At 49.8% G+C, this 12,486-nt stretch overlaps 4 protein-coding genes and 1 non-coding gene across 5 annotated transcripts; 2 read left to right on the top strand and 3 right to left on the bottom strand.

The window, feature by feature from the left end:
- Positions 1-7: 7 nt before the first annotated feature.
- FOIG_12383 lies at positions 8-79 on the top strand. Its single transcript has one exon. It is a non-coding gene; the product is annotated as a tRNA-Pro (tRNA).
- Positions 80-856: 777 nt separating this feature from the next.
- On the bottom strand, positions 857-2,868 carry FOIG_12382 (uncharacterized protein; the record flags this gene model as incomplete). The annotated part of the gene is made up of 2 exons (XM_031213285.1): positions 857-2,310; positions 2,352-2,868. 2 exons carry the CDS (start codon positions 2,866-2,868, stop codon positions 857-859), a joined length of 1,971 nt encoding a protein of 656 aa, XP_031057030.1.
- A 1,005-nt stretch (positions 2,869-3,873) lies between these two features.
- FOIG_12381 (uncharacterized protein) lies at positions 3,874-5,413 on the bottom strand (the record flags this gene model as incomplete). Its single annotated transcript, XM_031213284.1, has 2 exons — positions 3,874-5,270; positions 5,317-5,413. 2 exons carry the CDS (start codon positions 5,411-5,413, stop codon positions 4,102-4,104), a joined length of 1,266 nt encoding a protein of 421 aa, XP_031057029.1. The 3' UTR covers positions 3,874-4,101.
- Positions 5,414-5,487: 74 nt separating this feature from the next.
- FOIG_12380 (NADH dehydrogenase (ubiquinone) 1 beta subcomplex 8) lies at positions 5,488-6,664 on the bottom strand. Its single transcript, XM_031213283.1, has 4 exons — positions 6,590-6,664; positions 6,360-6,536; positions 6,001-6,312; positions 5,488-5,955 (listed from the first exon to the last, which is right to left on the bottom strand). The coding sequence occupies exons 2-4, from the start codon at positions 6,534-6,536 to the stop codon at positions 5,926-5,928; spliced, it is 519 nt and encodes a 172-aa protein (XP_031057028.1). The 5' UTR covers positions 6,590-6,664; the 3' UTR covers positions 5,488-5,925.
- Positions 6,665-6,727: 63 nt separating this feature from the next.
- Positions 6,728-12,379, top strand: FOIG_12379 (adenosinetriphosphatase). The gene is made up of 2 exons (XM_031213282.1): positions 6,728-6,867; positions 6,931-12,379. The coding sequence occupies exon 2, from the start codon at positions 6,979-6,981 to the stop codon at positions 12,022-12,024; it is 5,046 nt and encodes a 1,681-aa protein (XP_031057027.1). The 5' UTR covers positions 6,728-6,867; positions 6,931-6,978; the 3' UTR covers positions 12,025-12,379.
- The last annotated feature ends 107 nt before the right edge of the window (positions 12,380-12,486 follow it).

Raw genomic sequence — 12,486 nt, 5'->3', positions numbered from 1 at the left:
ACGATTCGGCTTCATGGTCTAGCGGTATGATTCTCGCTTTGGGTGCGAGAGGTCCCGGGTTCAATCCCCGGTGGAGCCCTGATTGTTTCTTTTTGACGTTGGTAATGCTGGTGAGGCATTTTCGTGTTGTTTTGGTGAGGATCTGAGTTTTGACATCGCCCCACTTTTGCGTTGGCTTGCTCGTGTTGCATCACATGATATCCCGCGGGAAACGCTGCCCCCAGCCTCTATCGCGAGATTTCATTGGCTCCATTCACTTAAGCTTAAGAGCTTGCATTTTTTGAAGATGGAAGGACGTAGCTTAATCGCGACGACATTCCTCAATGATGATGATGAATTGAGGTGGATATTTTATTAAATGGCATATGATAGGCAGTATGCTTACGATTCTTTTTTCCTATTTGCCAACGTGTACATGGATGCTGTTCTCGATTTTGTGTCTTTCCTTGTGCCTGGACTATAAAGCAGACTCAAAGTGAAACGATGTGGCAAGATGAGTAGTGAACACGGCTGTGATAACTCTGATACAGCCCAGGACTAATGACTTGAATTTAGAAAATGGAATTCCGGACAAGGGATAAGGGAGTTGAAGACTGTGATATTGTACAAGTCCAGAGAATAAAGACTGGCTATATTTCTAGGTCCAGGGTATTTTGAGATCTTTAAGAGGTGCACATTTCGGCGTAAGTACCTAGGTAAGACACAACAGTTAAACCCAGTTGAAGATCAAACAAATCGTCATCATTCGTAAGAACGCACTGCTATCATCTACCCTGCTCAGCCTCATTTTATTCTACCCGTCACCTCTCAATACCAACGTCAACCATCATCATGCAAAGGTACCCCGGACCCTTACCTAAGCCGCTCCCATCTCAATGTCATGACCCTTGACGCTCCTCCACTCCACCAACATCGCACCAATGATCGTCGCCGACGCGGTCCCAGCACCAACATAGAAACTTGTCGTCAACGCGTCGTTGTACGCGAGAATCACTCCATCAAGCCACTCCTCTCTGATCACGCTGCGAATATTCGTCGCACCAGTCGCGATGACAAAGTATGGGTCAAGACCGGGCACATGCTCATTGATCTTGTTGATGAGCGTGTTGGTGAAGACAGTGTTACCAGCTGTAACGCAGAGCGCACCGCCAAGAGTTTGAGCAAAGACGATGAGGGCTGTGGCTGTAGGGACGTCGACCATTTCGCAGACGACTTGGACGGCGATAAGGGATTGCTGAAGGCCGACGCCTACGCCAATGCCGGCGATGAGCTGGTAGCCTATCCATTTGGCTGTTGATGTTTCGACTTCAAATGTGGTGATGATGCCGAAGCCGATGGCCATGAGGATTGAGCCGGCGATCATGAAGGGTGTGTAGTAGCCCCAGGCAGTGACGGCAGCACCAGCGGCCATGGCACAGAGAACGATGCCGAGAAGCATCGGAAGGTTTCTCACGCCCGACATGATAGGGCTTTGTCCTTGTACAGCCTGGAACCAAATTGGCAGGAAGTACATGGCTGTGAGGAAACACGCGCCCGTATTGAATGAGAAAAAGGCGCCAGCCCAGACGGTGCGCTTCTTGAAGATACGAGGAGGCACAGTGGCGTTTTCGTCCATCTTGTACTGCACATAAACAAACAAGATGAGAAGAAAGGCAGCGAGCATGAAAAGGGATGTGATGACTGAGTCATCCCAGTCGTAGTCGATACCGCCCCATTGCAGAGCGAGCAATAGGCACACGATGGCGGGCATGAAGATGCCAGTCCCGATAGGATCAAGCTGCCAGAAGCGCACTCGCCATGTCGCAGGCTCGATATCGCGCTCGGGTTCGGGGAAGAAGAAGAGAATGACAACAACGGTAATGGCGCCGATGGGAAGGTTGATGTAGAAACACCAACGCCATGAAACTTTGTCCGTAAAGAGACCACCAAGCAGAGGCCCAGCAACGGAAGAAATGCCCCACATACCACTGACAAGACCAGTATAGATAGGTCTCTTATGAAGAGGTACTGAAAAGGCAAGGATGGTGAGTGCACCAGCAAATATGCCAGCGCCACCGACGCCGGCGATAGCCCGTCCCACGATGAGGGTGACACTGTCGGGGGCGACACCGCAGATGAGGCTACCAACCTCAAAGATAGCAATGGCTGACAGAAAGGTCCACTTGATGCTGCCGTAGGTATACAGCTTACCAAAGAACAGCTGCAGTGCGGCCGTTGTAAGCATGTATGCTGAGCCGTACCACCCCACATCATTGAGACTTTCGAAAGCATCGGTGATTCTTGGAATTGCGGTTGCAATGATGGAGTTGTCTGACGTGTGAGCGAGGTCACTAATGAGATGGTACACTTACCTAGGGCCATGACAAAGACGGCAAGACAGAGAGCGAGGGTGATCAAGGCGAGCTTCACTCCAGTGGGATACTCTTGATCAGGTCCTGTGGGCTCAACGCCGTCCACGGGAGGCGATGACCGAAGCTTCTCAGTACTCTCTGTTGGAGCAGCAGATCGAGGTCTAATCTCGTTGTGACGCACTGAGCCCATCACAGGATGAGGAAAGTCTCTACCATGATACTCCGGCATGCTGTAGTCTGCTGGTAAAGACCGAACGCTAAAGTTGCTTGGGGCAATTGACGAAGGTCGACTTATACCGTTAACATCCTTGGACTCTTTAGATCCTGAACCGTTGGGATGGGTTGTGAGCCACTCATCAGCATCCCGAGCAAGCTTGGCCGTTTCTGAATCGAAGTTAAAGTAGCGAGAAGATTCCCTCAAAGATGAGTAAAGAGTTTCTTTTGGTAGACGTACGCTCAGGTGCGAACGACTCGTCGCAGCCATTGAGTAGTCTGGGGCGGACATAATAGAAGCCATCTTCAGTGAGTTTCAACGAGCACTGTTGGAAATAAACTGGAACGAGAGCCAAGCGTGCGGAAAGACAGGCCTTTTAGCTTCATCAATCACCCACGAGAAGCCTGCAGAGTGATGTAACACGACGGAATCTTTTCAGGAAGTTCATGCTGAGTCGATGAACTTTTCGTCTTACCTCGGGGGCCAGGGAAAAACACAGCAGCAAGACTTCACAAAATATCTTCACCTGCAGTTGTGGCCTGGCACAAAGGTGTGGCATTCCGCCCATGCATATGGGGGCCTGCCATGACTTCAGTGGCCTTGACCAAGAGAAAGCGTGGAACAATAAGATTGTGTAGCGCATTTACTCCTCCAGGCTAGAAATTGCGGCCTAGCGGAAGCCGGAAGCCGTGGGGCTTGAGGATCCTTCGGATTGTCTATAAGCCTCAGATGACTGTCGGGGTTTCCGTTCAGCTTCAGCCGTGGGTAAGCCCATATATCTTGGGATCAATGAGAGTGGCCAATCTCATCTCAGTCGCGATGGCCTTGAGGTGGATGCCTATGTGAACACTTTGATTCTTTGACGAACTCGCATAGATCGACATAAAAGCCACGAATAGTATCAGGTCGGCAGTGATCTCGTTATAGGTTGGGTGCAAATGGGCTACACGATATAAGAGGAGGCTTGAGGATGAGAAGTTGTGCCACCCTAACCAAACCAATTCGATCATTTAGAAGAGAACGAGATGGTCAGAACGGTCCCTACTTTTGAGGTTTCGCAATATGCGGACTTACAATAAACCCCGAGCCCGAACTTATCCTAGCTTTGTAATGAATGAACTTTGGACCGGAGGACGGAGGTCGAATGGCCGACCTCGAATCTTCCACGTTGAGTGAGTCAACATGACGAGACTGGGTGTTACAACTGTCGTACAAGGTGTTATAAGCTGCCAGTAGCCTGCCATTCATATTTCTGTAAAGTCGTTTACATGCAAGGCATTAAGATGGAAGCCCGGAACCTTCGCGAAGCTGATGAATCATCGCATGTTGTATTAACGACAGCCTGTCGAAGGTCAAACTATGCTTGTGCATCTAACCAGCTAGACAACAAATGTTGATATGTGATAAAACATGGGTTAATGCTACATGTAGGACAAGAGCAACAATGTCGGAAACGGTGAGATAACATACCCCTACCATGTCATATGATGCGTTCCGTAATTGACTACAAGGGGACCGCCTAATCCGCTCGTAAGATCAAATGATATCCTCAGCTAGGTTTATCAACTCGTAAGGGCTACCAAAGTGAGGGCTGATATTTTGCTGTTCGTGGTTAAGTGTCTTTGCAGACTCTGGAGTGTTGGTTCGAGCTCTCTTTGTCGCCCTCTCAATAACATCCAAGTTGAAAGACTCCTGTGGACTGTTGCGTTTCGGCGCAAAGATAAGCCTGGCAGGATTTCTTGGAGTTCCTCGGCCGAATTCGGTCGACCCTTGAATCGCAGGACTGTGTAGCTGAGGTTGCACAAATAACATCGGAGCACTGTTCGGCTGGGGGTACATCTGTTGCGATGCATTCTGGGTCTGATCCAACCTAAACGTGGCGTCGGTGAAAATTGGAGAAGTCGGCCATGCTCGTTCGTGGTTTCTACGAGGCTGCACCTCGGAAGCCAACAAATATGGTGACCCTTCTCTTCCTGGCGGGGCGAGAACATAACTCCATGGTGACATTGGCCCGTTTACTGGAGTATTTGGGCATCCAAATGTAGGGTTACCAGAAAATGGCATCGTTCCAAGAGCGGCATCATTAATATGTTCCGGGCCCGCTAGTCCACGACGCGCAAAAAGTGGTGGACGTGAGCTGACATGGGAACTATCGGTAGAAGCTGGTGCAGAAGGTTGGCGTTGACGATTCCACATGGCTGGGTTAGGCCAGGCAATCTGAAGGCCTTCTAAAATGTGTTGGGGTGCATGTTGAAAGGAAAAGACGACTGTCTTGTTGACCTTGCCCGTGAACAAAACACTCGGCGAAGCACTGGAAAAGCTTTGGTTGATGAGGAGTTTGATACGGCCGAGGTTGTCGGCTGGGCTCCAATGACGTTGATAGAGCAGTTCCTGCTGGAAAAAGGGAAACTTGAGGCTCTCGTGACCTTGCCTGTTTATGATCAATGGGAAGCGAATGCTGCCGGTGGCAGAGGTAGATCTGCCATCATTAGCAATGATACCAGCAGCCAAATGGGAAGCATACGCAACAAGAGTTCCATCGATAAAGAGCCTGGTTTCAAGGACCGAATTGTTGATATTGAGGATATGATCACCATTTAAATCCTTTAATGCTTTCCAAGAATGGATAGACAGACGAAAGGGAACTCCAGCGTTGAGGCCAGGAACAAAACACGTAAGGGTGGGAAGAGCAGAGCCCATGGACTCTGCGATGATTAGCTTTGGCGTTGGGCACTCCAAATGTTGACTTACCCGCATGTTGAACGACATGACATATCACCTTAAATTCCCGAGAGGGAATACTAGAGCCCTCCTCGAAAAGAAGGACATCCCAATCCTCGTACCGCATCTTGATCGGATGGGAGATATGGGGGAGTAGAAGCGATGGATGAGAGTCGGAGGAGATGTTATTGACGACATCATGGCTTGTCTTTGCTCTTGCCTAAGATGTTATGTTATGTTTATAGGAAGGCGACGAGGAGCCTGTTGAGCCAATTTTAGGGACTAAACGTGGTCTATAGGGTTGATTCCAGGGACCGTGGCAGGCTTTTAGGACCAAAGGCACCGGTAAGGACAAGACACACTGGTGTAAGTTCGACTCGGTGCAAGCAGGACGGTCTGGGATACTTTTCTAAACAAACAGCAATTAAGGAGCGTTGCCTCGTATCCAACTGTTTCCATTGATTGGCCTCTCATTATACTCAAGTCCCGTGCCACAAACTACACCTTGCACAGTCAAGCCATTTGTTAGCCATATCATGTCAGTTCGTCTCAACCATCAATTGCAATGGTACACAGTCCTAACATCCATTGAACTTAATCCATTGAACCATTCTTTCTTATGTACAAATGAGTATTTTCTCAAGGTTCCTCATCACCCTCCATGCGAGCCTATAACTGTTAGCATACGAATATCCAATACCCTTGACCACTCACCCTTGTAGCTCCAGGGCCACCAAGCTCTCGTTCCAAACCACCCTCAAACTCTCGAGGATAAGCGGGACGATCGGGATAGTTGAGGTAGACAACTCCGGTAACGCTCAAGAAAACGGCGATAAAGGTTCCGACCATAACAGCACCAGGGCCAGTGGTAGTCCAGGTGTACTCCCAGGGAGAAAAGATTCCAAGAACATCGTTATCCTCGTGAATGGGTTCACCAAAGTTTCGTCGCTCCTGAGGATCCCACCAGTTCGCATGAGGGTCACGGAACTGTCGCTTGATTCGGGGAGGGTTGATGTAGCCGCCGTTCTGCGAGATTATCAGTTTCGTTCCACCTCGTATCCATCATCACTGACCATTCCGGGGTCCTCGGCCTCGCTCAAGCTGGGAGGCTCGGGGTACTTCTGGTCAATGACCTTCTTGTCGGTATACTGATCGGGGAGGAAGGTTCGGCGTTGGATCGTGGGAAGTCGTCGAGCAGCTGTCATGGTGCTGCGCAGGGCCGAGGCCCGCACAATTCGTTGAGGGAGCATCTGAGAAGTTAGCGATCAATCGGAAATGTATCAAGTTCCTCCTGACAACATACCTCGGCCGAGTGACAGTGTCGCGGCGACCAATTGCTCTGTGACGTGATGTGATGCTCGTTGAAGCTTTAGCCAATGGAGGCTGTGATGATTCTCAACCGAAAGTTGGGCCTCAGGCATCAACAAGCGCGTTCGGGCCATTTTCGGTTAGCTCATTTGGAGGTCCAGGGGCGTGCATCTTCGATTCTTCCCCAGCTCAAAAGTTTTGCTGACGACATTGGATTTTACCACTAAATTCCACACAGTTCGCCCGCAAGGCATCTGAACATGTGCAAAATTTGTATGAATATCCGCTGAAGCGCTACTATTCTGTAGACATTAATTTCGACCCCGCAAATGATAGCTTCGCAGAGAAAACGCCCCCTGCGTCCACTGTCTCCACGTTGCGACTATGCCCGAGACCGCGTCGCCCGCCAACGTGCTGCCCAAGTCGGACCCTGATGCCATCAAGGACGAGAACGCGCCTGAGGCGCATGTCAATGGGGATGACGCGTTGAACGGGATGACTAATGGTCACGATGAAACGAACGGCGATGCACCGGAATCACAGCCAAACGGTCATGTCCATGACGATGAACGACCTGCAAAAAGACGACGCACACGAGAATCAACACCTCCACGTACGCCAAAAAAGATTAAGCCCGAGTCGCCACCATGGAAGAAGATATCTGCCGACGGGCCGACGTCATTCACGGAAAATGGACGTCGAAAATCGGGCCGCATCAATACACTCCCAATCGAATCAAATACAAAAACTCGAAGCACGAGGCGATCTGGCGCAAATTCCAATGCTTCCAAACCAAAGGCAGAAATTCAGTTGACTAATGGCAACTCGAGAAAGATGCCCAACGGCTCACACAAAGCTAGCCCCGCCACCAAAGCTCCCTCGAAGCAAACACCCGCGCCGACTCCAAAATCTTCAAAAAAGCCTACAGAAACCCGACCTTCCCGATCCACCCGACGTCGAAGCCCTTCTCCCCAAAAAGCCTCGACTAGATCTAGAAGATCCGCACGATTTAGCGACGTCAAAGACGACATTCAAGAATCGAAAAATGTTACCAATCGATCGCCCCGCATTAAGTTACGAGTCGGACGCTCTGGTGATATTCCTCTAGTGCATCCTGATCAAGTCCGAAAGAAACCCAAGATTGGTACGAACTTTGAAGACTTTTGGGCTCGAGCTGGTGACATTCCTGTTGAGGAGGGTGGACTCCAGGCATCTGAAGATGGCCCTCCTTACACTGATGAAATGGCTGTCAAGGACGCGCGCACCATCCTTCGAATTGAACAAGAAGTTGAAGATGGTGGGCTACTCTCCCAAGGGCGCTGCTCAGTATTCCTCCCGGAAGCAGAAGAAGAGCCGCCTAGGCAATGGGCTCGACAAGACCACATGGTGAAGGCTATGACGAACTTTCGAAAATTGATGCTGGCTGAGCAACAACGGCATCGATTGACCGCGAAAAAAGTGGCTGAAGCTTGTCGAGAGGAGTGGTTACGGCGCCAACCAAAGTCAGAAGAAGAGATCGAAGCCGAGCAAAGAGCAATATGGATATCTCGATATCGTGTTGTGATGAAGGCACTTTTCGGTACGTGGGAGAATGTTCGTGTTGAAGTCAATCGTCGAAGGTTGGCCGAATGGGAACAAGAAGAGCAGAAGAGAGTCAAGGCAGCTTTGAATGAAGCTGTTAACCTCTCTGAGCAGAAACTACAAGCCCGGAGAGCAGGGTTGGATTCCGAGCAACTTTCTGAAGAGGAAGAGGATGGATTCGATGGTCTAAGCGACGACATGAGCATGGACGACGACGATGATGACCTTGACTTGGCGTCGGGAGAAGACGGAGATAATGAAGACGACCCCGACAGCGATATAATGTCATCGGATGAGGAAGAGGGTGACGAAGAGGAGGATTTGAAGGATGTTGGTGATGAGAACTTGACACAAGAACAGCTGCGAGCAAAGTATGCCCATATACCAGAACTCGAAAAGCCGGATGCAGAAACACCGATCACCGAACCAAGCCGCGATGACACTGATGCAGTCGATACTGCCCAAGCGACCGCGACAGAAAATGCCGACACGAGCGACGAGTCTGTTGATATGGATGATGATATGGGGTCTACCGATATGGATAGTGATGAGGAGGGAGATGATGAATCGGAAGAAGAGTCTGATGAAGATGCTGGAGGTGGTCTCCTGGGACTTCTTTTCGGCAAGTCGGAGCTGAAGAAGATGAACGATGAAGCTGCGACAGAAGGGCCAACCGAGAATGGGGATACTGAGATGGCTGACGCAGATGAGTCAACGCCAAAGGTCAATGGTGAGGTTCAGGATGAGGGAGCTTCTGTTGAGAAACACAACGCGACAGAAAATGAAGGGGCCGCCGATATTGCACAGAAACAAACCTCAACACCGACCCCAGAGACTAATGCACCCGACGCGGCGACTAAGGCTGTCCCGGTCGATGGTGATACCGTCACTGAGGCACCGGTGGCGGAGGGCTTCACACCACAAGACAATGAGGTTGTCATGACAGAACCCACCCAGGAACAAGAACCCGCACCAACTCTACCCTCGGAAAACAACAGATCAACATCAGAACAACCAACTAATCCTCCCAGTCGTGCTCATAGTATGTCTCCCCCTCCTACATCAGAAACCAAGCCATCTGAGCTGGACACGGCTTCTTCTGGGGAGATGATGGTTGTAGACAAAACTGGACCAAGCCGATCTGCTTCACCCCAGCAATCATCAAATCACAAGATTGATGTACCATTTCTTCTTAGAGGCACACTACGAGAGTATCAGCGCGATGGACTTGACTGGCTGGCAGGTCTTTACGCCAACAGCACCAATGGTATTCTTGCTGATGAAATGGGTCTTGGCAAGACGATTCAAACCATTGCTCTTCTTGCACATCTAGCATGTCAACACGAAGTTTGGGGACCGCATCTTGTTGTAGTCCCTACCAGTGTCATGCTCAATTGGGAAATGGAGTTCAAGAAATGGTGCCCTGGCTTTAAAATTTTGGCATACTACGGATCTCAGGAGGAACGAAAACGCAAGCGACAAGGCTGGAACAACGATGATGTGTGGAATGTTTGTATTACCTCATATCAACTTGTTCTTCAAGATCAACAAGTGTTCAAGCGACGTCGCTGGCATTACATGATCCTTGATGAAGCGCACAACATCAAGAACTTCAAATCTCAAAGATGGCAGACGTTACTTGGCTTCAACACCCAAGCCCGGCTACTACTCACAGGCACACCTCTCCAGAACAACCTCACAGAACTTTGGTCACTCCTCTTCTTCCTCATGCCAGCCGAAAATGGTGTGGGTGGGTTCGCCGACTTGCAAGAGTTTCACGATTGGTTCGCAAAGCCTGAATCGCAAATTCTCGAAAGTGGAAGAGAACAGATGGACGATGAGGCACGAGCTATTATCTCGAAGCTACACAAAGTTCTGCGACCCTATCTACTACGACGATTGAAAGCCGATGTCGAGAAGCAAATGCCCGCCAAGTATGAGCACGTTGAGTTTTGCCGACTCTCAAAACGACAACGTGAGCTCTACGATGGATTCCTCTCACGGAATGACACGAAGGAGACACTAAACTCTGGCAATTATCTGTCCATCATCAATTGTCTGATGCAGCTGCGAAAGGTCTGCAACCACCCAGATCTCTTCGTCGACCGACCAATCATGACATCCTTCCGAATGAGCAAGTCTGTCGTCTCAGACTATGACTTTATCGAGCAAAGGATTCAGAAGCTACTTCTCGACCCCAAACCCATGAAAGACGTCAGCCTCGGCTTCCTCAACCTCATTCCCACACAATCCGAAACCCTCTCCACAACACAGGCTGAACGAATCTCGCAACTTAGCTCTCATCGAATATTAATGGACCTTAAAGAGGCTCAAAGAACCCGAGCACACCAAGCAAACGACCACCTAGATCCTTCAACAGTCGCATCAAATATCGCATACTTGGAGAGTGGCGCAAGGTGGGGACGTTTTGAAGAACTTCAACACTGCGTATATCTTAATGCCCTGCGCCGCCAGAAGAAGCCTATCTATGGCAAGAACTTGGTAGAGTTATTGACTATGGGTACCGACAAGAGGCCATACAAGCCTCGCCCTAAAGTCCCCCGTCTGGTAATGTCTTGGTTCGAAGAGGAATCGAGGCTCATTCAGTCGATGATACCGACCGTCAATCAACGTGCCGACAGCTTCAAGACGACCATTGAGAAGTTCTCATGTGTTACGCCGGCCGTTGTGACCAGAGACATGGATCAATTTGTCCTCGGTCGCAAAGGAATTGAAGCATTTACAGATGAAGACCTCAAACTCTCGAAACCCGTCCGATGGGCACCATTCCTACCTAAAGAAGCGCCACCCGATCCATGGCATGAAGGGCGCATGCGACTCAGCATTCAATTCCCCGACAAGCGTCTATTACAATACGACTGCGGAAAGCTCCAAGTTTTGGACAAGCTACTGCGAAAGCTTCAGACGGGTGGTCATCGCGCCCTCATCTTTACACAAATGACCAAGGTCTTGGACATCCTAGAACAATTCTTGAACATACACGGCCACAAGTATCTCCGTCTGGATGGTGCTACCAAGGTGGAACAGCGACAAATTCTTACCGACCGATTCAACAATGACCCGCGAATTCTATGCTTCATTCTGTCAACTCGATCGGGCGGTCTCGGCATCAACCTTACAGGTGCAGATACCGTCATCTTTTATGACCAAGACTGGAACCCCGCCATGGACAAGCAGTGTCAAGATCGATGCCATCGTATTGGACAAACTCGCGATGTACACATCTATCGTCTAGTCAGTGAACATACCATTGAAGCCAACATTCTTCGCAAAGCTTCCCAGAAGCAAATGCTAGATGATGTGGTCATTCAAGAAGGAGAATTCACGACGGACTACTTCAACAAGCTCTCTGTACGGGATGTCCTCAGTGACAAACTTGACACGAAGAGCGAAGGATTGGATGCTGCAGACGCTGCCTTGGATAGAGTCCTCGGCGGCCCTGACACCAATACTGATCAACGACGAGTCGGTCGAGCGCTTGAACAAGCAGAAGACAGAGAGGATGTAGCAGCAGCCCGTGTCGCAGAGAAGGAAATCCAAGCAGACGATGCTGACTTTACCGAGAAGCCCAGCAACAATGCTTCCGGCACATCAACAGCGCGACAAGGTACCCCCGCCGGCAAGTCTGTTCTCGACGGCGGGCTCGATGATCTCGACACGCCTCAAGTGGAAGAAGAATTGGAGTACAACGCATGGGGCCACAAAATGCACAACATTGACGACTACATGCTCAGCATAATGGCAGAGCAACTTAAAGACACAAAACTCGAACTCCCCAAGGACAAAAAGAAAGGGAAGAAGAAGGGCAAGGACACACGCAAACGATAAGCAAAGCACATAATAGCCACTCACGGCGATACCACGAAAAAGACATTTTTGTATACTAGTAACATCATCATTCGGGCGAAACAAAAAACGGCGCGGCGGCATGACAGAACACGGCAGTTTTTACTACTTTTTTGCTTGTAGAACTTGGGCGGTGGTAGATGGCATTGGAGTTTCGGGGAGAGGAGGGGCGTGTTATACTAGACTTGTAAGACTTTGATGAGAGAGAATGAAAAAAAGCCAATTGCTGCTCCAACTTTGGGGTCTGTTGCCAAGATGTAATGATCAGCTTATGGCCAGCAAGCAGTCAGTAGGTGAGGATCGGTTTGAGGGTGGTGGTGATCTTGCTGCGCCCCGCGCCCCGCACAGCCACGGTAAGGCAGCACAGGACCAACAGAAGTTGGTTAGCCAGGTTAGGTGTATAAAGCACCCGGAAGCCACTCTATTCCAGAAGGTTTTTGGTGT

The sequence above is a fragment of the Fusarium odoratissimum genome (genome assembly GCF_000260195.1).
Source record: "Fusarium odoratissimum NRRL 54006 unplaced genomic scaffold supercont1.26, whole genome shotgun sequence".
In the NCBI taxonomy this organism is placed as follows: Eukaryota; Fungi; Ascomycota; class Sordariomycetes; order Hypocreales; family Nectriaceae; genus Fusarium; species Fusarium odoratissimum.
This window is presented reverse-complemented; position numbering and strand designations above follow the sequence as displayed.